Source organism: Oncorhynchus tshawytscha, linkage group LG05 (assembly GCF_018296145.1).
Source record: "Oncorhynchus tshawytscha isolate Ot180627B linkage group LG05, Otsh_v2.0, whole genome shotgun sequence".
Lineage (NCBI taxonomy): Eukaryota > Metazoa > Chordata > Actinopteri > Salmoniformes > Salmonidae > Oncorhynchus > Oncorhynchus tshawytscha.
This window is the reverse complement of record NC_056433.1, coordinates 30,270,755-30,294,236: the sequence shown is the minus strand read 5'-3', so window position 1 is coordinate 30,294,236 and position 23,482 is coordinate 30,270,755. Positions and strand designations below refer to the sequence as shown.

Here is a 23,482-nt window from a genome sequence, read left to right as displayed (position 1 = left end):
AAGTGTATTATATCAGTATCAGTTACTGTATGTGTGTTCTTGGCTAGTCTTGGAACATGGAAGTTTGCTATGTATCTATCATTTCTATTACCTTCTCTTGTCCTTTATTATATTATTTTACTATTAGGTTTGTTTCTAAAAACATTAAAAGGTAACATTCAGATGTCGGTTGAATCTGCATAAACCTCTTGCCAAGGTGGCTAGCTTATACACTGCAAAGGCTCGTCACAAACAGGGCACTAAAAGAAGATGCAAATCTCTAATAACAATAAAAATGATACAAAAGAAAACAAAGGGAAAAAAATACGTAAAGCAAAGCAAACACAGTTCAGACTGTCAAACAGAGTTAGAGCAAACTTCTTCAACATTCACAAACTAAAGGCACAGATAGATTTATCCATAAAATGGATTAGTACGTAGAAAGAGGTGAAATAAAGTCAGCTTGAAAAATCATAATAGAGCCTACAAAAAAAATAGTTTTTAAAAGGAAGAAAGCATACCATCAATTTTGTGCACTTACATCAACAAATTGCCCGCATGATTTTGGCAGGAAGAAAACAATTTACAAAAGAAAGTTGTGTGAGAATGCTTTTGGACAAGTTAGGTTAGTTTCTTTTGAACAATTTTGATTAATTGAGTAAGTTATTTCTCTTTTAGACAGGATGGTACAGGGAGGAAACAACACATACATCCACACATCATGACATGAAAAATAATCTTCACCATTCTGTTCAGGATTTTTTTTTTTTTTTTTAAACTTTTGATATAGTCGTTTTTGTTTTTATAAAAAGAAATCTGTACATCTATAGATAAGTCTTGGCTTTGTGAGAGATAAGCTGCTTTTAAGTAGCTTCTCCATAAATATCTACAGTCTGATTATTGAGCGTTTTTTTCTCCTTTAACTTGAACTTCGTTGTTCATTAGTTTTGAACGAATGGATGACTGTATCTTTACTTCTCTATGGAAAGGGGGTTGGGGGGGTGGGAGGGGGAGGGAGACCTATGAACAGACTAGGTAAAAAATGACATAGATGGGGGTGAATGTGTACGTCAGTTGCCATGTCCATGTAAAGGTGGCACGAAGCGGCCGGGCGGCATTAGAGCTTTTGGCTGTAAGGAAGGGATGGGGACATACAAACCATGAGCATGTACATGCCCATCTACAGAAGAGAACAGCACTTTCAACACAGTTTTTTTTACAAACCCTAAGCTGCAACTTCTTTCTTTGCCATGCACAAATTAATAATCAATGAATTCATTCTAATCCAAATGTAATCAAAATTGCTAATTTAAATAACAGGAAAGAATATATCAGTGTAAGAACAGCTTTGAAACAATTTGAAACAGATAGTGGTGAGGATACTTGCATTTGAGTTTTCTTCTATTTTTTCTTAATAAAATGATTTCGGAATCTGTTATTGTACAATGGGTCAGGTGTTTTGGGGAACCAATCAGAGCTGTGGATTTCCAACCACAGTCGACCAATCACAATCATTAAGAAAAAATGAAGAAATGTACTCATTAAGAATGAATGTCTTCATAACATTATCAATAGTACTTCTAAGCTAATTATCAGATTGTAAAAGAGGTAATTTGGAGCAATTTCAGTAATTAACATAGATATCCACATATATGTATATTTACATATATGTACAAACAGACAAATCAAAAAAACAATTGGCAAGCAAGAAATTCAAAGCATAAAAAATTCTCACACACTATCAAAGATGAACAACCAGAAAGCACACACTGAGGCAGACGTAGAGAGGAGGGACAGTTCGTAGGGGAAATTGTCACCACCTTCATATAATAACTAATAATAATAACATTATTATTAGTTATTTCTTTATGAAATACATATCTGTTGTTAGTATTTTTAAAACACAAAACAGGCGTGCAATCTGGGTGTACGTCAGAGAGAGGTTAGGTAATATTGGACATTTTTATATTTTTGTTGTTTTCACCATTAGATTCATGGTTAGTGCATGCTTTAAGTAAGTTGCATTTAGGGAGAGTAATATACAGTAACAGTACAGCAAGCTGGGGGTCATGGTGTCAGGAGGGGGTTAAAGGTCACTAGAGGTCATTTACCAAAGGCTGTAGGGTATATTGTTTCAGGCAAAGAACCATTTACTATTACTTACATTAACCATCTGGTAGGAAGAAGGAAAACCATTTGTCATAGTCTTTACCTAATTAATCAACTTGGAAGTTAATTAATTAACGTCGGCTTTTATTACATTTAGTTTAGTTCAGTTTTATGCTAATGCATATCCAACAGCCTTTGCTTGACAGATAAACAATGTTCCGAGGAAGTTCCACAAGAGGGCACAAGGAGATGGGGCTATCCAGACCCCATGGGGACAAGAACATTTCTTTTTAGATCTATAGTCCAGGTTCTTCTGCTTTTGGCTCTGGAACAGTTCTCTGAGAGACGTGAGCGGATGAAATGGTATATTTAGATTTATCACTATGAAAGAGAGCTTTAATATCTTTAGTGTTATTGGTTGGTACTTGCCTTATGATGTCAATGTGCATGTCACGTTATTTAGCCAACAACATACAGGGTCCGTGGATCACCACCAAGCCCAGGTGTGTAGTCTAGAGACAATGTACCCTGCTCTGTACACCAATTCAGCGTTTCTGTTGCCATTGTGTGGCTATGGTAATGTTTTAATCAGGAATCGGCTACCTGCCTTGTTGGATAAACAGTAGCATCGCTCACTAAGTGATTTCAGAGTCTGTTTATCTCCATCTACCCTGTATCGTCTTGGCCATGTTTGCATCCGTACGCTCACTCCTTCATTCCTGAACATCTAAAAGCTTTTGGCAATTGTTAGCTTTCCTGCTAGATCAACAAAACCTTTGCATCCCATCCGAAGGGAGCTGCCTGGGTGTGAGAGAGAGAGTGTGTGTGTGTGTGTTTGTGTTTCTGAGAGGTGTGTGTGGCTCTGGGAAGCAAAAGCCTGCCAGAGGACCTTGACGTTTTAGTAAACACTTTAATCCTCTGCGTTAGCTCTCTTACTAGCGCTGCACATTTCACAGTGTTTTACCTCAGCGCAAACACTGCACGTTCTAATGAGTTTGCTTAACGAGACGCCGTTCGTATTCGTTTTCTCAGCTAATGTCAAGACGGAGGGGCTTTGTGCTAAGCCTACAGTGTACACTTCAGCAGACCTGGAGGTACACTAGTTAGTGTTTCCTTTTCTCTTTTTCTCGCTCTCTTTCTTTCTCCCATGGTGATGAAGTCTGGAAAGAAAGCCTCGAGACTAAATGGGGAAGCAGCATGATGCACTAACATTCTGACGCCATCCTTTAAAAACAAAGTGTTCCTTCAGACAGACGAACGCTGATGTAGGATGAGTCAGACTAGACGGGACAAAAGCAGATTGAACAAAACCGTCCTCGACCTCACTAAATCAACTCAAATGTTATTGGTCACGTACACATACAGTACATCCACCCCGATCATCCTTAAGGGAACCAGGATGTTGGTCAAGATCTGCAGAGAGCTGCAGTAACTCTCCTCCCCAAGTTTCTGGTTTTATTAGCCGTATGTCCAGGATACACGTGGTAGTTGGAGTTGTCAAACCGGTGAGCAGCTGCCCTTGCAACCCTTCTCACCAAGCCACACCCATCCCACTCACGTGACAAGGTTCAGAGCGAGAAAGTATAGGCTGTATAGAAAGTGTAGGCTGTATATGACACTAAAATACAAAAATCACAAACAAAATAGGGAGGATTTCCATCAGCCTAATCAAGGTGTAGATTGCATCTTACATACCAGTGTTCAAACTTGTAAACAAGGCTGCATGGGATTTCTGTTCATGTGGCAATGTCGGCTTTAGGTATAATGCCAGGAGCCACTTCTTGATTTGACAGCTCTAATGCAGTTCCACCTCCGACACCGCCAAAACAACTGCTATGCGGATGTCGGCGAAAGCGGATCTGATTGAATCCAGCCCTTACTGTCAGAGCATTAAAAGGGATATACAGCACCTGGGCTTATTATAACATACAGGTACATCGTGGGAAGTCTGAGCTTTCTACCAAGCATTAACTTAAAAGTTCATCTTTTCCGCTTGAGGTAAATCTCAGCAGCATACATTTAGGAGAAGATTGACAGCTTGTCAGAATACAGACAGCAAGAAGACTTCACCAGTTTGTGAGGAAGCACCAATGTCCTACTCTACAGGGGGGTGTCCCTTATCCAGGCGTGTGGGTGGCACATGGCAGATAACCCAGGGGAGAGATTTTACTTTCAGGGGGGTGTCCTCCTGCCCTATCCCTTAATGGCAGATAGCTAGGATGTTTTTTTGTCAGATTGTGCTGTCCTTTGTAGGACAGTGTGGCAGGCTGGGTGCACTCCGACCTATTAAATTGGCATCCTCCAGCCAGCCACCGTGGTGTAAAGCAGCAAAGCAAGTCCCCTGTCGGCCGGTCGATTTGTCGAAGGGCCATTAAGCTCACCTCACCGCTCCGATGACATGTCAACTGAATAACCTTTAAACTGATCTGGGGCCTGTGTCGAAGTGACAGTCAGCCCGACGGGGCCTGACGACGACAGCTCCAGCCAGCCAAGGTCCACCGTAATGCCACTAGGCTAGGCGGGAGAGAGAGAGAGAGTCACTGCTCCATCCCGCTCACAGTTCACTCTCTCCTCATCGCGCCCGTCGCCCGCCTGACGCCCCCGCTTCGTCCTGGTCCTTCATATCATCAGCACTACCATCAGCGCTACGATAAAGAAATCATGGGCTACATCGCTCCTGATCTAACACAGCCTCCTCAATGGCTTTTCTTTCCCTGTTTCCCTGCCGACTCATGTGTTAAAGAGACATGCAGAATTAGGTTAGTCCTCCATTAGATCGCTGGGCCTATTCATCGTCGTTGATACTCTAATCTAATGGCTCACGCGGTTACATTTCATAAGATTTTATTACATGTCGTTTCTCCTTCTGCTGGATGGCTGTCCTGTGTCCTCGTTTTATGCAGGCACCGTGAGACTGAAAGTGGCGCTGTGAAGTTAACTCTCTACTGTACCTGTCGACCTGCCACTCTGCTCTTTGGGTTATTTGAAAAAGAATGTACAATGTCGCCGAATGTTGTACTGGATAAGAACGTCAGCTAAGTGACTAAAATGTAAATGTGCAATGTAATGATTGGCCGAATTGGTTAGGGTAACCAAAGTGATTGATCAGCAGCAGCATCTTTTGTAATGATGACCCCTCACAAGAGACTTGAAGAGCATGGCGATTTCCTGGTTGATCAGTCACTTTGTCAACTACTGAAGGGGCTAACATCTATCGTAGATTTAGCTGTCTAAACGAGGGTTGATAAGAAAGTAAGTTAGGGGAAGTGTCCTTAATTGTGTTGTCATCTACTTATCGACCGGTTCAGTGCACAACTGTAGTTCTTGAAATGGAGTCAGCCCCAGGTGTAGAATATTCTGTTCCTGCACTGTTCCTGTCACCTTCTTGTGGAACTCTCTCAGGACCAGAGGGTAGTTTCAGGTTGACAGTTTTAAAACATAGACAAAACAATCACAGACAAACATTAAGGACAGACACAACAGGTTGGCAGACATGCACAGACAAACACAGACACAGAAACAAGACCAGAAGAAGGAGGGGCGACAGTGGCTGGGTTTTAAACCACCACTGTTGCCCCTAAACACATAACAACAGTGGGCAGGGCGGGGCAGGGTTAGCCTGAGAGCAAAGTTATGGGTGGAATTAGAAGCATAGAAAATGGCTGCCAATCAAATTCACATGCATTAGCAATAAGGAGGAGGAATCACCGAGAAAGTTACAGGAAGTTAGTCTTCTAGTCTACTGTACAGTCACGTACGTATGCATGCCACAAATGCCTTCTACTAGGAGCAACAGATATAGAATAGAAAAACAGATATACTTTGTGGCAATAAAATTATTTTTATGCCATCTGCATTCAAAACAGACATGTATATGCAGAAAGGCTGAGAGAAAGAAGGCGGGGTTGGATGGTGTTGGGTTGGGGTCGGGGTAGGATGTTGTGGGGGCGGGAGTCATTCTTTCACACACAACTTTCTTGAGACAGAATGGGGTTGCCTGCACAAGGCCCAAAAAAGGATGATGGCAAGAAAAGATTTTGTTGCCTTTCATTTCCTGTTGTAAATCGAAAATGGGGGATGTTTCAGAATCAGTCTTTAATGGCGCAAAAAACATAAACAAGAAGATGAGTAGGAGAACTGTTGTTTTTTTTCAACCACCAAAATATCATGCGGCACAAGATGAGGCAAAACGGAGGGAGCAGCTCTATCCTGGTAGATGGGAGGATGAGGGCACCAAGATAAACAAATAAATGAGTCCGGACAACTCAAATGATAACAAATGAAACAGTAAGTCAGAAAAGGGTACAGCGGAGGAGAGATGTCCAGAATGCGCTTCACCATGGAAAATTAAAAGATTCAAATGAAAAAGAAACAAAACAAATTTAAAAAACAATGTCATGCAACTGTTAACAAAACTGGAAGCAGGGGATCAGAATGAGGTTATGAATTTCTGTGTCAACATGGTGAGAGGTATGTATGTATGACTGTGTACGACTAAATGTAGTTCACTATTATCATCACTATATGAGGGGGGTACCAAGTTGACTCAATTCTGACTAACAAGTTCATAGTATACTGTAGTTACTGACTTACTAACATTTTTGCTTTTGAGAAAAGTTGGGTTTTAAGTTTGAACGTTACACTTTTAAATTGTTCAAGCTGTCAGCCATGTCCATTTCATTTCTTTTAGGGTAAATACAGATGTTGTAACTCCATGACACCAGAGAACATAAAGTTCTCGTATGTATGGCTTTGCAGAGGAAAGTACTTTCTCCCGACAATAGTCAAATCAAAAAGACCACGTTCAGAAAAAGACAACATTCCTGCTAAAAAACCTTATGCGCAATTTCCACGCAACGAATGTTACAAGAAAACTACAAGATGACAAAGCTCTAGAGATGATAAACTGTGGAATTACTTCCTTATCCCTGTGCACATATTCAGAAACCTATCTAAAACCTAAATATATAAATAAATAAGCAGAATCGTCGATCCATGATCTTCTACCAGGAATAACACAATAGGCGAACACAGCATTTCAATTGGTCTTAATGGAATCTGCTTCACATTGTGCTCCGTGAAAAGTGGACATATGTTTCGTAATTAGCCCGGGCATATTTAGGCAGATTACTGGGGCATTAATTAGTGTTCTATGATGGCATTTTGAAGGACAGCCCAGTAATTAAAACGTTTTTGCTCGCTAGTGAATGACTGCCACAGGGCTTCAGGGGAGGGGAGAGAGGGGGAAGAGGTCACTCACACCATAGATATACACTCACTGGCAAGTTTATCTAGTACAGGGTCGGAGCAACCTTTGCCTCCAGAACAGCCTGAATTATCCAGGGGCATTCTACATGCTGTTGGTAACGTTCTACAGGGATGTTGGTCCATGCTGATGCGATGGCATTACGTAGTTGCTGCAGATTCATGCTGCGAACGGCCTGTTCCATCTCATCCCAAAGATGCTCTATTTGGTTGAGGTCTGGGGACTGCGCTGGCCACTCAAGTACAATGAACTCACTGTCATGTTCCAGGCGATGTTTTTCCACTCCTCAGTTGCCCAGTGGTGGTGATCGCGTGCCGACTGAGGCCACTTCTTCTTGTTTTTAGCTGATAGGAATGGAACCCACTGCAATAGCCCATCCGTGACAAGGATCGACGAGTTGTGCGTTCCCGGAGATGCGTTTCCGAGATGTACTGAGACATTATTTGTGTGATTGTGGCACATCTGTTAGCTTGCACGATTCTTGCCATTCTCCTTCGACCTCTCTCATCAACGAGCTGTTTTCGCCCACAGGACTGCTGCTGACTGGATGTTTTTTTGGTTTGTCGCACCATTCTCAGTAAACCCTAGTCATTTCTATTTCTGTGCTGGTTCACCCACTGAACCAGACAGTATTAGTTAGTACTTATTCATTCTCAGGAGCAATAGGAGTCCATCTGGGTTTATTATCAGACAACACAACTGGCTAAGCTCTGTTGGGAACTTGATTGACAGCTTGATATGAATATTAACATGCATAAAACCCTAAACCCAAGTCGTCTCAAAACAAGTGACATGTTTCCATTTAAAACACACTTAATTATCACCTCTGGTGTAGTGTGTTATGATTATTTCACACTACTGTAGAGGGAAGTGAGAGTTACAGTGCCTTCAGAAAGTATTCATACCCCTTGACTCGTTCCACATTTGGTTGTGTTCCAGCTTGAATTCTAAATTGATCCAAAAATAAATAAATGGACAAATTGAAAACATTTTTTTAGACATTTTTTGCAAATGTATTGAAAATAAATATCTCATTTGCATAAGTATTCACACCCCTGTGCCATGACACTCCAAATTCAGTTGGCTTTCCGACCAAACCCAAGCAACCGGTATTGTGAATACTTAGTTAAATGAGACATTTCTGTACTTCATTTTTTTAATACGTTTGCAAAAATATCTAAAAACACATTTTCACTTTGTCATTATGGGGTACTGTGTGAAGATTGGTAGAAATGATCATATATATTTAATCAATTTTGAGTTCAGGCTGTAACACAACAAAATGTGGAATAAGTAAATTCACATTTTCTAAAGTCCCCGTACATCTCACTTTAACCTGGTGTCAAAACTATATGTGTTATAGGAGGGGAGAGAGAAAAACGATGCGCACAGAAATTCGAGGATATCTGTTCTCTATTAGAATGTTTCAGGTAAGGCAAGCCTCCGACGTATAAGGAAACAAAGGAACAAACAGGAGATAGAGAGAGGAGGAGGACTGGGTCTGTTGCAGTTAGTCTGCCACATATCACAGTATCTATGCTGAAAGCATTTTGTTCTTCGAAAAATAGATCTCAAAATGTATCCTTTGTGGAGAAGACGCACACACACGCACAGCAAGAAACATGTCAACCATATAAAACAGGACAGATACATTTTGAAGCATCAGTTTGGACAGGTGAACATGGAGCTTGATACTAATTTTGTACTTTTTGATTGAAAGTTTGCTCTCTTGAATGCTGAGAGAACAAAATTAGTATTAACAGTTTTTAACCATGTTAACGACCAAAGGCCCCATAGCTAAGTGTAACTTAAATTAGAGACTATAATTAAACTATATCACTGACTATAGGCTATCACGCTATACTATATGTGGGTGTGTCTAGAACTATGTATATATGCAGTAACTTACAGATTGGAGCCTAAACATAACTTCAAACTTTTCTACAGAGGGCATGCTAAGGATATTATCTTACTTTCATCCATCTCCAAAGTGCTTAGAGCTCTTTCCACTCTCCATTTAGCTAAAACCGTAGACTCGTGCTACCGCGTCTCTCGGTGCTTTTAGGGAGTCTTTTACAGTTACACTTTAGGCTCCCGTGGGACATGATGCTTAGAGGAGAACGACCCTCTCTTTTTGGTTTGGGTTGCAAATCAAAGTAAGAAAGAAAGAACGACTGGTAGATCTGAGCAAGCACAACTCGACACACCCATCCCACCTGCGTGTCCGGAATCACACTCCTCCAGATCCTCGTCGTCGCTGGAACACTCTGCCGACGATACTATGTCATCTGTCGTCTGCTGGTGGAAGGGAGACACAGAGACGCACAGAGACAGACAGACGGAGAGAAGACGTCAAAAGAACATGGTGAGACCGAACAGCACATTGAGTCACGAACACACACTGGGAATCACCACAAGTTAAATATATCTGTATGGAGGCTGTTTTGAATCGGCCGAGCGGAGAAAATCTGAACAAATTGGACAGTTCTCGATTTCCTTGTCCCAAATCTTTTATTCCGTCCATCCTCAACCCCAGGACGTGGGTGCTCACATTACACCATGATTCCCGAGTCGATCCCGCCCTGCGTTTCTCGGTTGTCATAGGAAAAAAATGCCGACACGCTACTGGCGAGCTGCTTTATTAGAGGGCACATTGTTATGTGGAGAAACATCCAGAATATGGACCTGCAAATGATTGGACAGACTTGAACTTTTAGGGTAATGATATCACTTTTATAATAGAAAAACAGGTTGCTACAGGGGATAGGCTATTTTATTCCAGCCTTTATCTTTTTGGTTTCTGTCATGGTAGAACGCAGAGGTAATATTGAAAAGGCTGCGTTCTCTCCACAGCTTCATCAGTCTGTCTTCCGTTACCTCGGTCCACACGGTGTGTGTTGTTGTTGCTTTCCTCTTCACCATGATTTTTGCGAGTTTGTTGAGCATGGCCCGGTACCCCGGGTGGGTGGAGATTTCACTTAAAGACCAATAGAATGGTCTAAATTGTACAAACTCCGCCCACCCGGGGCACCGGTCCACGCAAAACGAACCCACACATGGTTTTGGTCTCACACGCTGAGTGCTTCTTGGCTATTGGCAGTAGTCCTTGCCCAATCTCGTCGTGGCCCTGCTCATACTACAATATGCTCGTTAAAAAATTACCGGGACATCCAGCAAGGTTCTGGAGGCTGGAACAGCTATCATCGGTGCGTCCTTGACACGCTCAAACTACACGAGTTCCCAAGTACTGATCCTAGCCCAAGTTCATAGTGTTTAACCCTGATTAGGAACATTTGTTGGGAACGGCAAAAAACATGGCAAAATGGTGTTGTGCCCGGAAACAATCCCCTACTACCATCCCACTCAAGGACATCTAGCCAGCTTTATACTGTACGGTACGTTTTCAGAATATTCCAGCCCGGGCTGAGTGCCCTACAGTATATATCATCTCAAGTCAAACATCTTTCATTGTGTTTATTATTCTTTACATAGTGTTCTCTCCTCCCTCTCTGCCTGCAGATTGTTTTCCTTTTAGCGTTCCTCTCCTTCCTGCTCAAGTTATTTACAGCCTGCTCCTCCTCTCCTCCTTCCTCTGCAATCAATGGCCTCTCATGAAACACCCAGAGCCACAGATCAGCCTTGTCCTACTGAAACGCTGTGATTTGTGCAGCAGGGAGGGGGAATGGTCGGGGGACGGTGAGTGGATCCCAAATGGCACCCTATTCCCTATTAGTGCACTACGTTTGACCAGGGCACATAGGGCTCTGATCAAAATTTGTGCACTATATAGGGAATAGGGTGCCATTTGGGATACAGACGGATTTGAGGCGATTGCCGACCGGGTGGATTATCAGCAAACCTCCACTATCCCACAATTCAGATTTATCCCCTCGCCTCTTCTCTCGGGCCTCACCTGGGGAGGACAGGGGGTCGTATTTCAGCATGGCGGGGAGCGGCGTTTATTAGAAGGGATCAGCAGGTAGATAAAATAAGAGGTGTCACAGAGCAGGGTTATGAAATCACAGCGCTGATTGAGTTTGCAGAGCTGGACCACCACGCTGCCTGCTAGGCTCTAAATATCATTGAGTTTGACAGACTAATGAAACGCGGCTGCTGCTGCCGGCACCTCCTCCGCCATCTCCATGATAGCTGTAGCCGCCCAGGAGAAGGCATGCAGGCAGTTAGGCTCACCACCATGGCCCTGATATGCCAGAGAATACACACACTCCACGGTTAGGGAGTCTATTTATTATAATATATTCAGAGAGAGAGAGGGAGAGAGAGGGGGAGAGAGAGAGAGAGAGAGGGGGAGAGAGAGAGAGGGGGGAGAGAGAGAGAGAGAGAGAGGGAGAGGGAGAGAGAGAGAGGGAGAGGGAGAGAGGGAGGGAGAGGGAGAGGGAGAGGGAGAGGGAGAGGGAGAGAGAGAGAGAGAGAGAGAGGGTGATGTGGTTATGTGTGTGTGTGTGAGGAAGAGAGACTGAATTGCTGTAAAATATATAATGTACTTTTTCCATATTTTGTTATGTTACAGCCTTAATCTAAAGTGGATAAAAACCAGAAATACCTTATTTATGTAAGTATTCAGATCCTTTGCTATGAGACTCGAAATTGAGCTCGAGTGCATCCTGTTTCCATTGATCATCTTTAAGATGTTTCTACAACTTGATTGGAATCCACCTGTGGTAAATTCAATTGATTGGACATGATTTGGAAAGGCACACACCTGTCTATATATACTATTGGCAGTGCATGTCAGAGCAAAAAACAAGCCATGAGGTCAAAGGAATTGCCCGTAGAGCTCCGAGACAGGATTGTGTCGAGGCACAGATCTGGGGAAGGGTACCAAAACATTTCTGCAGCATTGTAAGTCCCCAAGAACACAGTGGCCTCCATCATTTTTAAATGGAAGAAGTTTGGAACCAACAAGACTCTTCCTAGTGCTGGCCGCCCGGCCAAACTGAGCAATCGGGGGAGAAGGGCCTTGGTCAGGGAGGTGACCGAGAACCCGATGGTCACTCTGGCAGAGCTCTAAAGTACCTCTGTGGAGATGGGAGAACCTTCCAGAAGGACAACCATCTCTGCAGCACTCCACCAATCAGGCCTTTATGGTAGGGTGGCGAGACGGAAGCCACTCCTCAGTAAAAGGCACATGACAGTGGGCTTGGAGTTTGCCAAAAGGCACCTAAAGACTCTCAGACCATGAGAAACAAGATTCTCTGGTCTGATGAAACCCAGATTTAACTTTTTGGCCTGAATGCCAAGCGTCACGTCTGGAGGAAACCTGGCACCATCCCTATGGTGAAGCATGGTGGTGGCAGCATCATGCTGTGGGGATGTTTTTAAGCGGCAGAGACTGGGAGACTAGTCAGCATCAAGGCAAAGATGAACGGAGCAAAGTACAGAGAGACCCTTGATGAAAACCTGCTCCAGAACGCTCAGGACCTCAGACTGGGGCAAAGGTTTACCTTCCAACAAGACAATAACCCTAAGCACACAGCTAAGACAACGCAGGAGTGGCTTCAGGACAAGTCCCTGAATGTCCTTTAGCGGCCCAGCCAGAGCCCGGGCTTGAACCCGATCGAACATCTCAGAAGAGACCTGAAAATAGCTGTGCAGCTACGCTCCCCATCCAACCTGACAGAGCTTGAGAGGATCTGCAGAGGAGAATGGGAGAAACTCCCCAAATACAGGTGTGCCAAGCTTGTAGCGTCACACTCAAGAAGACTCAAGGCTGTAATCTCTGCAAAATGTGCTTCACCAAATTACTGAGTAAATGGTCTGAATGCCTGTGGAAATGTGACTTTTCAGTTTTTTTTAAATATATAAATTAGATAAGCGTCTAAAAACATGTTTTTGCTTTGTCATTATGGGGTATTGTGTGTAGATTGATTAGGGAAAAAAACAATATAATACATTTTAGAATAAGGCTGTAACCTAACAAAATGTGGAAAAAGTCAAGGGGTCTGAATACTTTCCGACAGCACTGCATATGATATGATTAATTGAAGTCACACTATGTGTGTAAAAAGCCTGTATATTCCTGAGAGAAGATATTGCTTGCAAGTTATTCTGATAGTAAATGCAGGAAAGGACACCGAGTGAAGAGAAGGAAACTAACTCAGAGTTTAAAACAAAGGCTGTTCCACCAATCTCAGTCTCTCCCTACACATCTCAGCTCACTATCCATCCAAATCGTACAGCTGCCCTGGATATATTGTTTCAGCTGTGAGCCCAACACATTCTAGGTCTTTTGTTGCAGAAAAACCTCAACTAGCCTGTACCCCCGTACACTGACTCGATACCGGTGCCCCCTATATATAGCCTCGTTATTGTTATTCTTATTGTGTTACTTTTTAGTATTACTTTCTATTTTAGCCTGCTTGGTAAATATTGTCTTCTTCTTGAACTGCACTGTTGGTTAAGGGCTTGTAAGGAAGCATTTCACGGTAAAGTCCACACTTGTTGTATTCGGCACATGTGGCAAATAAAGTTTGATTTGATTTGTTTCCACTGCTTCAGCCCAAAACATCCTTATGCCTGTACCCATCTACTTGTATGTAACCCATGCTCTGCGCACTGTGCACACTGAACATGTTTGAAGCCTGTGTGCCTGAGGGGGTCTCTGCCCTGAGGCTCTCACCTGATCTCCAATACGTCTCACAGCATAGAGACGTCGGGGTCTAGGAACAAATGTACCACACTCTCACAGCAGAGGGAACCCACGTCTGAGTTGGAAAACAAACCCCACAACAGGACAAGAGGAGATTGGCCACCGTGCGACAGGCAGCCCGGTGCTCTGTCAGGAAGTAGAGGGATGGCGAGGTGGTGGGTTGATGCTTTCTGCCCGAGTTTAGAGACAAACCCACAACAGGACCATAGGAGATGTGACAGGCAGCCCGGTGCTCTGTCAGGAAGTAGAGGGATGTCGAGGTGGTGGGTTGATGCTTTCTGTCTGAGTTTAGAGACAAACCCACAACAAGACCCTTGTAAAACTGACCATCCTACCAATCCTCGACTTTGGCGATGTCATTTACAAAATAGCCTCCAATACCCTACTCAACAAATTGGATGCAGTCTATCACAGTGCAATCCGTTTTGTCACCAAAGCCCCATATACTACCCACCATTGCGACCTGTACGCTCTCGTTGGCTGGCCCTCGCTTCATACTCGTCGCCAAACCCACTGGCTCCATGTCATCTACAAGACCCTGCTAGGTAAAGTCCCCCCTTATCTCAGCTTGCTGGTCACCATAGCATCTCCCACCTGTAGCACACGCTCCAGCAGGTATATCGCTCTAGTCACCCCCAAAACCAATTCTTTCTTTGGCCACCTCTCCTTCCAGTTCTCTGCTGCCAATGACTGGAACGAACTACAAAAATCTCTGAAACTGGAAACACTTATCTCCCTCACTAGCTTTAAGCACCAACTGTCAGAGCAGCTCACAGATTACTGCACCTGTACATAGCCCACCTATAATTTAGCCCAAACAACTACCTCTTTCCCAACTGTATTTAATTTTAATTTATTTATTTATTTTGCTCCTTTACACCCCATTATTTTTATTTCTACTTTGCACATTCTTCCATTGCAAAACTACCATTCCAGTGTTTTACTTGCTATATTGTATTTACTTTGCCACCATGGCCTTTTTTGCCTTTACCTCCCTTCTCGCCTCATTTGCTCACATTGTATATAGACTTGTTTATACTGTATTATTGACTGTATGTTTGTTTTACTCCATGTGTAACTCTGTGTCGTTGTATCTGTCGAACTGCTTCGCTTTATCTTGGCCAGGTCGCAATTGTACATGAGAACTTGTTCTCAACTTGCCTACCTGGTTAAATAAAGGTGAAATAAAATAAAATAAATAAAAAGACCACAAGAGATGTGACAGGCAGCAGGGTGTTGTGTCAGGCAGTAACAAAGCTATCATGGCTCTCAGCCTGGGAAATCCGTCTCTTACTGGGCTTTGTAATCTCTGTCCTCTCTCTCTCTCTGACCCAACCTCACACAGAGGCCAGAATACCAGCAGCACTGTAAAAGAAAAGACTTCAGGGGTTTGGGGTTCGACAAAATAAGGAAAATCTGCGTTGGTTCCTTCACTTTATACAGGCTTGATGAAAGTTCAATGTGGACCGGTTCTGAATCATGCGCATCCTCTATTTTTGGAACTTAACGCAGATCAGACTGCCTGACATAGATTACATTCACAGTCAAATCCACAATGATTTCAACTGAGATGTTTGAGATCGTCTAGGCTTCTGAAGATTTAATCCTCACCTTTGCGCTGATGCCAAACCAATGAACTGATGCCTTCATTATGAATCACACCACCTGTCTCCTAGACGGTCAGAAACATCAATCATTCCAATGCCTGTGCATTGAAGACAGCAATAGTGTTTCCTGCCTATGTATCATGCTATAGTGTAGAATAATGATGTGCACGGCCGGCAGGACTACAGAAAGGGATTTCACAGCTGAAGGAATCTAATTCTCAGGCTAAATCTCCATAGCGAAGAGTGGGATATATTTTGGCAACAAAGTGATTTATTTTTTACTGCAATTATTCTCAACAAACTGTCTCATCTTCATTTCTGGAAGCGAGTGTGAGTGTGTGTGGCGGATTGTGTGTGCGTGAGCCGAAGGGGATTACAGGGTGGCGGTGCAGTGTGTGCGTGTGTGTGTGTGTGTACTGGTGTGTTTCAGTGTGTGTGCTTGTGTGTGTGTGTGTGTGTGTCTGCGCCTGTGTACATATGTGTGTGGCCATGCGGGTTTGCGTAATGTGAATGATTCCAGGCTAATGTACATCTGACATACACCATATAATGGGGTTACGTCATCCTTAAACAACAAAGAAATGAGACATAAATCGAGACCGAGACGACAGAGCTCATTATAACAGCCGTTACCTTTGACGTGGGCATTCTACAAGGTTCCCACTGAGATCAATACAGACAGCTTTCGACACACACGCAGGCACGCACCCACCGTAAACACACACACACAGACAGACAGACAGACAGACAGACAGACAGACAGACAGACAGACAGACAGACAGACAGACAGACAGACAGACAGACAGACAGACAGACACACACACACACACACACACGCGCGCAGGCACGCACCCACCTGTAAACACACACACAGACACACACACACACACACACACAGACAGACAGAAACACACAGACACAGACAGACAGACAGACAGACAGACAGACAGACAGACAGACAGACAGACAGACAGACAGACAGACAGACACACAGACAGACACACACACACACACACACGCAGGCACGCACCCACCTGTAAACACACACACAGACACACACACACAGACAGACAGACAGACAGACAGACAGACAGACAGACAGACAGACAGACAGACAGACAGACAGACACACAGACAGACAGACACACAGACAGACACACACACACACACACACAGCCTAGCCATTTTCCTTGTACAAAATGGTGGACATGGGTGATTCTCCCTCCCTGTCTGTTTTTAGGGAACTAATCAGTGCTTCCAAGAGTCTCAGAATCATCCAGCCTTGCGCTGCAGCCACCATTATCAGGCCGAGCATATAATTACCACTGTCAACTGAAGAAATCACCAGCTAGACGGCGCAATCAGGCTTGACCCTCCAAAAAAAGGTGTCGATTTTAATCACATTCAGAACAAAACTTTGAGCTAAAAACTAGAAAAAGGCTCTTATCATAGTCACTTTGAGGATGATAAATATTCAAATATTCAAATATTCACTGATGTTTCACACATTTTTTTCGCACAGTTTGGAGCACGCAATGAAAACGGTATCTCTATGGTTTGGACGTAGTATGAGAACCACGTTGAACAGTTAAGTTATTTTGTTGGAGGACAGGAGAGCACAACTTTCACGGGAACACGGGAAGTGCTTTCACAGTTTCATCCATCTCGCTCACACCTGAGGTTAGTGAGGCATGGCAGGTGAGGCGCTGTGAGAACACCACAGCACACTGCAGCTACAGCAGGACACTGAGAGATCCTCATCGTCAAGGCCACTGCCATTCTAGTTACACAACCGTAATATAATCGACCACCCCTGTGTCTTTGTTAAAAACTGTAACAAAGAGAGAGAAAGAAAGAGAGAGAGAGCGAGAGAGAGAGTAAAATTACACATACATAATAGTACTAGAGAGAACACACTATACTTTATTTAATTGAACTGTAGTTGAATGTGTTGGACATCCCAGAACCATTTATTTATTTACATTTGGATATGTACCGCTCTGCGCCATCCTGTATTCCCGGTGATCTGATAAGCCCTACTACAGCCCCAACACACTCTGCATGGTGAGACAGTAGAAAGGCAAACATGCTGTAACACTGTCCTTTCCCCCTGGGTCTGTAAGAACAACACAACACATCTCTAGCTCAACAGGATCTCTGCTATAGCCCCGGGTTCTATATGAATTATAAGATGGTATAGACCCGTGTCAGAGCCTAAGGAAAGAGATGGTCAAATGTGCTCGTATATTCATATACGGCGACATATCACAAAGCAGGGGTGGTTACGTAGTGCACATTACGCCTAGACTGTTATCTGAGCAAATACCCTGCTCCGCAGGAAACAGGGGGAAAAGCCTTTGAGGTAGAAGACAACAGCATGCATCTACAAGGCCGCATATCGTCTCAAACATCTAAACCCCATTTGCTTTATTTATAATGCAACAACAGAACCCCTATGGCGAAGAGATCTTTTCTTGGCAGGTGAAAACAAAGGAAGCATGAACAAATTCTAACTCAAGCTCTCTCTTTTATAGCCTAAGACCATTTCCATTGATATCATCTAGCTGAGTGAGTTGTTCCCGTGGAGATCAGAGTGGCCACAGTAGAGGAAGGGAGGAACGCGGAATAAGAATAATGTTCCTATTCCCTGGGGCACATTGTTGCGGTAATCATGTAGTAATCTCAAAAAAGTGTTAAACAAATCAAAATAGATTTTATATTTGAGATTCTTCAAAGTAGCCACCCGTTGCCTTGATGACTGCTTTGTATACTCTTGGCATTCTCTCAACCAGCTTCATGAGGTAGTCATCTGGAATGCATTTCAATTAATAGATGTGCCTTAAAGTTATTGTATCGAATGTATTTTCTTCTTAATGTGTTTGAGCCAATCAGTTGTGTTGTGACAAGGAAGGGTTGGTAAACAGAAGATGGTAAACAAAATCGCTATGATGAAACTGGCTCTCATCAGGACCGCTACAGGAAAGGAAGACCCAGAGTTACCTCTGCTGCAGAGGATAAGTTCATTAGAGTTGCCCGACTCAGAAATTGCAGCCTAAATAAATGCTTCACAGAGTTCAAGAAACAGACACATCTCAACATCAACTGTTCAGAGGAATCCTTCATGGTCGAATTGCTGCAAAGAAACCAAAACTAAAGGACACCAATAAGAAGAAGAGACTTGCTTGGGCCAAGAAACACGAGCGATGGACATTAGATGGGTGGAAATCTGTTCTTTAGTCTGATCAGTCCAAATTTGAGATTTTTGGTTCCAACCACTGTGTCTTTGTGAGACGCAGAGTAGGTGAACGCATGTGTAGTTCCCACCATGAAGCATGGAGGAGGAGGGGTGATGGTGTGGGGGTGCTTTGCTGGTAACACTGTATGTGATATATTTAGAATTCAAGGCACATTTAACCAGCATGGCTACCACAGATTTCTGCAGTGATACTCCATCCGATCTGGTTTGCGCTTAGTGGGACTATTGTTTGTTTTTCAACAGGACAATGACTCAACACACCTCCAGGCTGTGTAAGAGCTATTTGACCAAGAATGAGAGTGATGGAGTGCTGAATCAGATGTCCTGGCCTCCACAATCATCCAGATTGACCTTCATTTCTCTTTGCTTATTTGAGCTGTTCTTACCATAATATGGACATGGTCTTTTACCAAATAGGGCTTCTTCTGTATACCACCCCTACCTTGTCACAACATAACTGATTGACTCAAAAGCATTAAGAAGGAAAGAAATTCCACAAATGAAGAGGTTAACTTTTAACAAGGCACACCTGTTAATTGAAATGCATTCAAGGTGACCTTATGAAGCTGGTTGAGAGAATGCCAAGAGAGTGCAAAGCTGTTGGAACGGCTCAACCGTGAAGTGGTAGGTCACACAAGCTCACAGAACGTGAGTGCCGAGTGTTGCTGAAGCGAGTAGGGCATAGAGATCGTCTGTCCCCGGTTGCAACACTCACTACCGAGTTCCAAATTGCCTCTGGAAGCAATGTCAGCACAATAACAATTCATCTGGAGCTCCATGAATTATTTTTCCATGGCCGAGCAGACCAAAAAGCCTAAGATCATCATGCGCAATGCCAAGCGTCGGCTGGAGTGGTGTAAAGGTCAACACAATTGGATTCTGGAGCAGTGGAAATGTGTTCTCTGGAGTGATGAATCACGATTCACCATCTGGTAGTCCGTCGGACTAATCTGGGTTTGGCGGATGCCAGGAGAACGCTACCTGCCCCAATGCATAGTGCCAACTGTAAAGTTTGGTGGAGGAGGAATAATGGTCTCGGGCTGTTTTTCATGGTTTGGGATAGGCCCTTTAGTTCCAGTGAAGGGAAATCTTAATTCAAGAGCATACAATTACATTCTAGACAATTATGTGCTTTCAACTTCTTGGCAGCAGTTTGGGAAACAGTTCCTGTTTCAGCATGACAATGTCCCCTTGCACAAATCGAGGTCCATACGGAAATGGTTGGTCGAGATTGGTGTGGAAGAACTTGATTGGCCTGCACAGAGTCCTGACTTCAACCCCATCAAACACCTTTGGGATGAATTGGAACGCCGACTGCGAGCCAGGCTTAATCGCCCAACATCAGTGCCCAACCTCACTAATGCTCTTGTTGCTGAATGGAAGCAAGTCCCAGCAGCAATGTTCCAACATCTAGTAGAAAGCCTTCCCAGAAGAGTGGAGGCTGTTATAGCAGCAAACGGGGGACCAACTCCAGATGAATGCCCATGATTTTGGAATGAGATGTTCATCTAGCAGACGTCCACATACTTTTGGTCATGCACCGTACGTACAGCACAATTTGTTTTACACCACAGACCCAAGGCATGACAATGACCAGGAAAAAACTCCTGGAAAACTGAAGCTCCCACTCTCCCTTCCCCTCTCCTCCTCTCTACCCAGTCTTGTCTTCTCTTCCCTTTCTCCTCTCCTCTCCACTCTTCTCCTCCCCTCTCTCCACTTCTCTCTCCTCCCCTCTCTCCACTTCTCTCTCCTCTCCTCTCATCTCTCCCTCTCCTTTCCTTTCCACTACTCTTAAATTTTAGTCATTCAACAGACATTCTTATCCATAGCCACATACAGATAGCCTGGTGAGACAACCACATATTACAGTCGTAATAAGTACATTTTTCCTCAATGAAGAAGTTCAGCAAAGTTTGTGCAAAAGTTAGTCTCCTCTCCTTCCCTCTCCTCTTCTCCACTCCACTCCTCTCCTCTCCCCTGGTCTCCTCCCCTCTCCTCTCCCCGCCCCCCTCCTCTCCTCCACTCTCCTCCTCTTCCCTCTCTCCTCACCCCTGGTCTTCTCTCCCCGCATCGCCCCTCCTCTTCACTCTCCTCCCCTTTCCTCTCTCCTCTCCTCCACTCCACTCCCCTCCCCTCCTCTTCCCTATATCCTCCACTCTCCTCCTCTACTCCTGTCTCCTCTCCTCCACTCTCCTCCTCTTCCCTCTCTCTACTCCTGTCTCCTCTCCTCTCTTGTCTCTTCCACTCTCCTCCTCCTCTTCCCTCTCTCTACTCCCGTCTCCTCTCCTCACTCCCCTCTTCCACTCTCCCCCTCCTCTTCCCTCTCTCTACTCCTGTCTCCTCTCCTCTCTCCTCTCTTCCACTCTCCTCCTCCTCCTCTTCCCTCTCTCTACTCCTGCCTCCTCTCCTCTCTTCCACTCTCCTCCTCCTCCTCCCTCTCTCTACTCCTGTCTCCTCTCCTCTCTCCTCTCTTCCACTCTCCTCCTCCTCCTCTTCCATCTCTCTACTCCTGTCTCCTCTCCTCTCTCCTCCCTTCCACTCTCCTCCTCCTCCTCTTCCCTCTCTCTACTCCTGTCTCCTCTCCTTTCCCCCAGATAGTCATCTCCTTGCCGGAAGCTTTCATTTCGATTGGCTCACGTCTGATCTGTGTTATCATGTCCAATCTTGGCTTTGACAGGACGACAAGGGAGAGGCTTGTATTACAAGGGGAATCGATGTCATTCAGCCATATAACTATCAATAGGCTGACACAAGTATTTTCACTCTCTCCCTCGCAGATAGATGAGAGGGGATAAAGACAGGGGGAGAGGAGGGTGGGTGGTAGGGGCATGTATGTGATGGCCCATATACTGTATGCTATGAGCTGCAACGGGAGTTTCCGGAAGTGGATTCTCAAGCCTCGTTACCCACGGTGATATCAAATATTTGCGAGAGCGATGCTGTGCAACGTAAAAATGATATTTTCTACCGAGAATGCAAAACAATTTGTGTGTTAATGAAGTGCCCCATCAGTTATGAATGTTTCAAACTCTGTGTTGAGAAGTCGCGGTTTTATCATTAGTTTCTGTTTCAAAAAGCACAAAAACCAACACTAACCATGAGCATGCCAGAGTAGATACAGTAGAGATAAGTCACGTGTAGAGATAAGCCAGAGTAGATACAGTAGATACAAGTCACGTGATCTGTTAGCGAACACATGAGCCATCACGTGTTCACTAGCAGATCACGTGACTTGTATCTGCTCTGTGATTGGACAATACAGACCGCAATGCTGTAAAGGATAAGTAGTTCGTTTGCCCCCTAACTCTGGCATGTACACCGTTTTGTTCCCTTGATTTCTTCTTCTAAAGAGTGTTTTACTATATGATGCTGCTGGATGAGGTCTACAATTACATGATTGCTTTTCGTTAACACAAAATACATTAGCGATTATACAGGGCTGTAATAGAACGCCGGCCCCGAACTATAATACCCTTACAGACGAGGTTAGTTTTCTGATGTTGACTTTGTCCTTTAATATAGTAGATGTATTACAGCTAAATGGGTTCTAAAACCAACTCTCAATCTAAAGCCGCGCCCTAAGTGATTTCCAAGATCAAATATTGATATTTCCATTGTGCCGCCCTTGGTGGGCCTTTTCTCACTTCTTTGTCATCTTCTCTCTTCTGCTTCTTCTTCGACCTCCTGCAGTCAGCATTATATATCACAATAAAAAATGTTTCAAAAAAAGAGAAGCAGAAAATAGATTTAATTTGTTCACACTGTCGCACTCGCATTGCAGTTTCAGTGGAATAGTTTGTGTGGAGTATTTCTTTCTCTGGTCTGGCTTCTGTACACAGAGCTGAGTGCTGAGAGCACTCGAGAGCACGGTTGTTGGCTGGCAGTATCTCAGTCTACGTCCCAAATGGCACCCTACAGTATTCCCTACATAGTGCACTACTTTTGACCAGAGCCCTATGGGCCCTGGTGCACTAAATAGGGAATAGGGTGCCATTCAGGACAAAAGGTACAGTGCAGTCTAATTGCCCGGTGAGCCAGTAGGCAGCCCATATCAAACAGAAGTCGTTTATCTTCCTGTGGAAAAGGAAATGGTCTTTGGACCCGATCCTTAATCACTGGGCCTGCTACTGCACAGGACAAGGTCATCAGGGAGGGGCTGACAAAACACTCAGAAAACACTCAGGGAGAGAGAGAGAGGGAGAGAGGGGAGAGAAAGAGAGGGACAGGGGAGAGAGAGAGAGAGAGCAGGGGGAGAGAGCGCAAGAAAGGGACAGGGGAGAGAGAGAAAGAGGAGAGAGAGAGGTGGAGAGAGAGAGGGACAGAGAGAAAGAGAGAGAGAGAGCAGGGGGAGAGAGCGCAAGAGAGGGACAGGGGAGAGAGAGAGAGAGAGAGAGAGGGGGAGAGAGGGCAGACAGAAAGAGAGAGAGATGGGAGAAAGAGAGAGCAAGCAAGGGGGAGAGAGAGAGAGGGAGAGGGATAGAGAGTGAGAGAGAGGGAGAGAGAGAAGGGAGAGAGAGAGAGGGACAGGGGGAGAGAGAGAGAAGGGAGAGAGAGAGGGACAGAGAGAAAGAGAGAGAGAGAGCTAGGGGGAGAG

At 44.2% G+C, this 23,482-nt stretch overlaps 1 protein-coding gene across 10 annotated transcripts in view; it reads right to left on the bottom strand.

Moving 5' to 3' along the window:
• The window catches only part of LOC112237004 (neurexin-3b-like), a 492,294-nt gene that overhangs the window by 5,295 nt on the left and 463,517 nt on the right, over positions 1–23,482 (bottom strand). For 7 of the 10 annotated variants that reach the window (XM_042321785.1, XM_042321793.1, XM_042321790.1 and 4 more), the window contains one exon: positions 9,571–9,652. In XM_042321785.1, the coding sequence (XP_042177719.1) occupies positions 9,571–9,652 (82 nt within the window). Of the gene's footprint in view, positions 1–980; positions 1,110–9,570; positions 9,653–23,482 lie in introns of those variants that run through there. The other 3 variants (XM_042321786.1, XM_042321791.1, XM_042321794.1) reach the window with 2 other exon arrangements.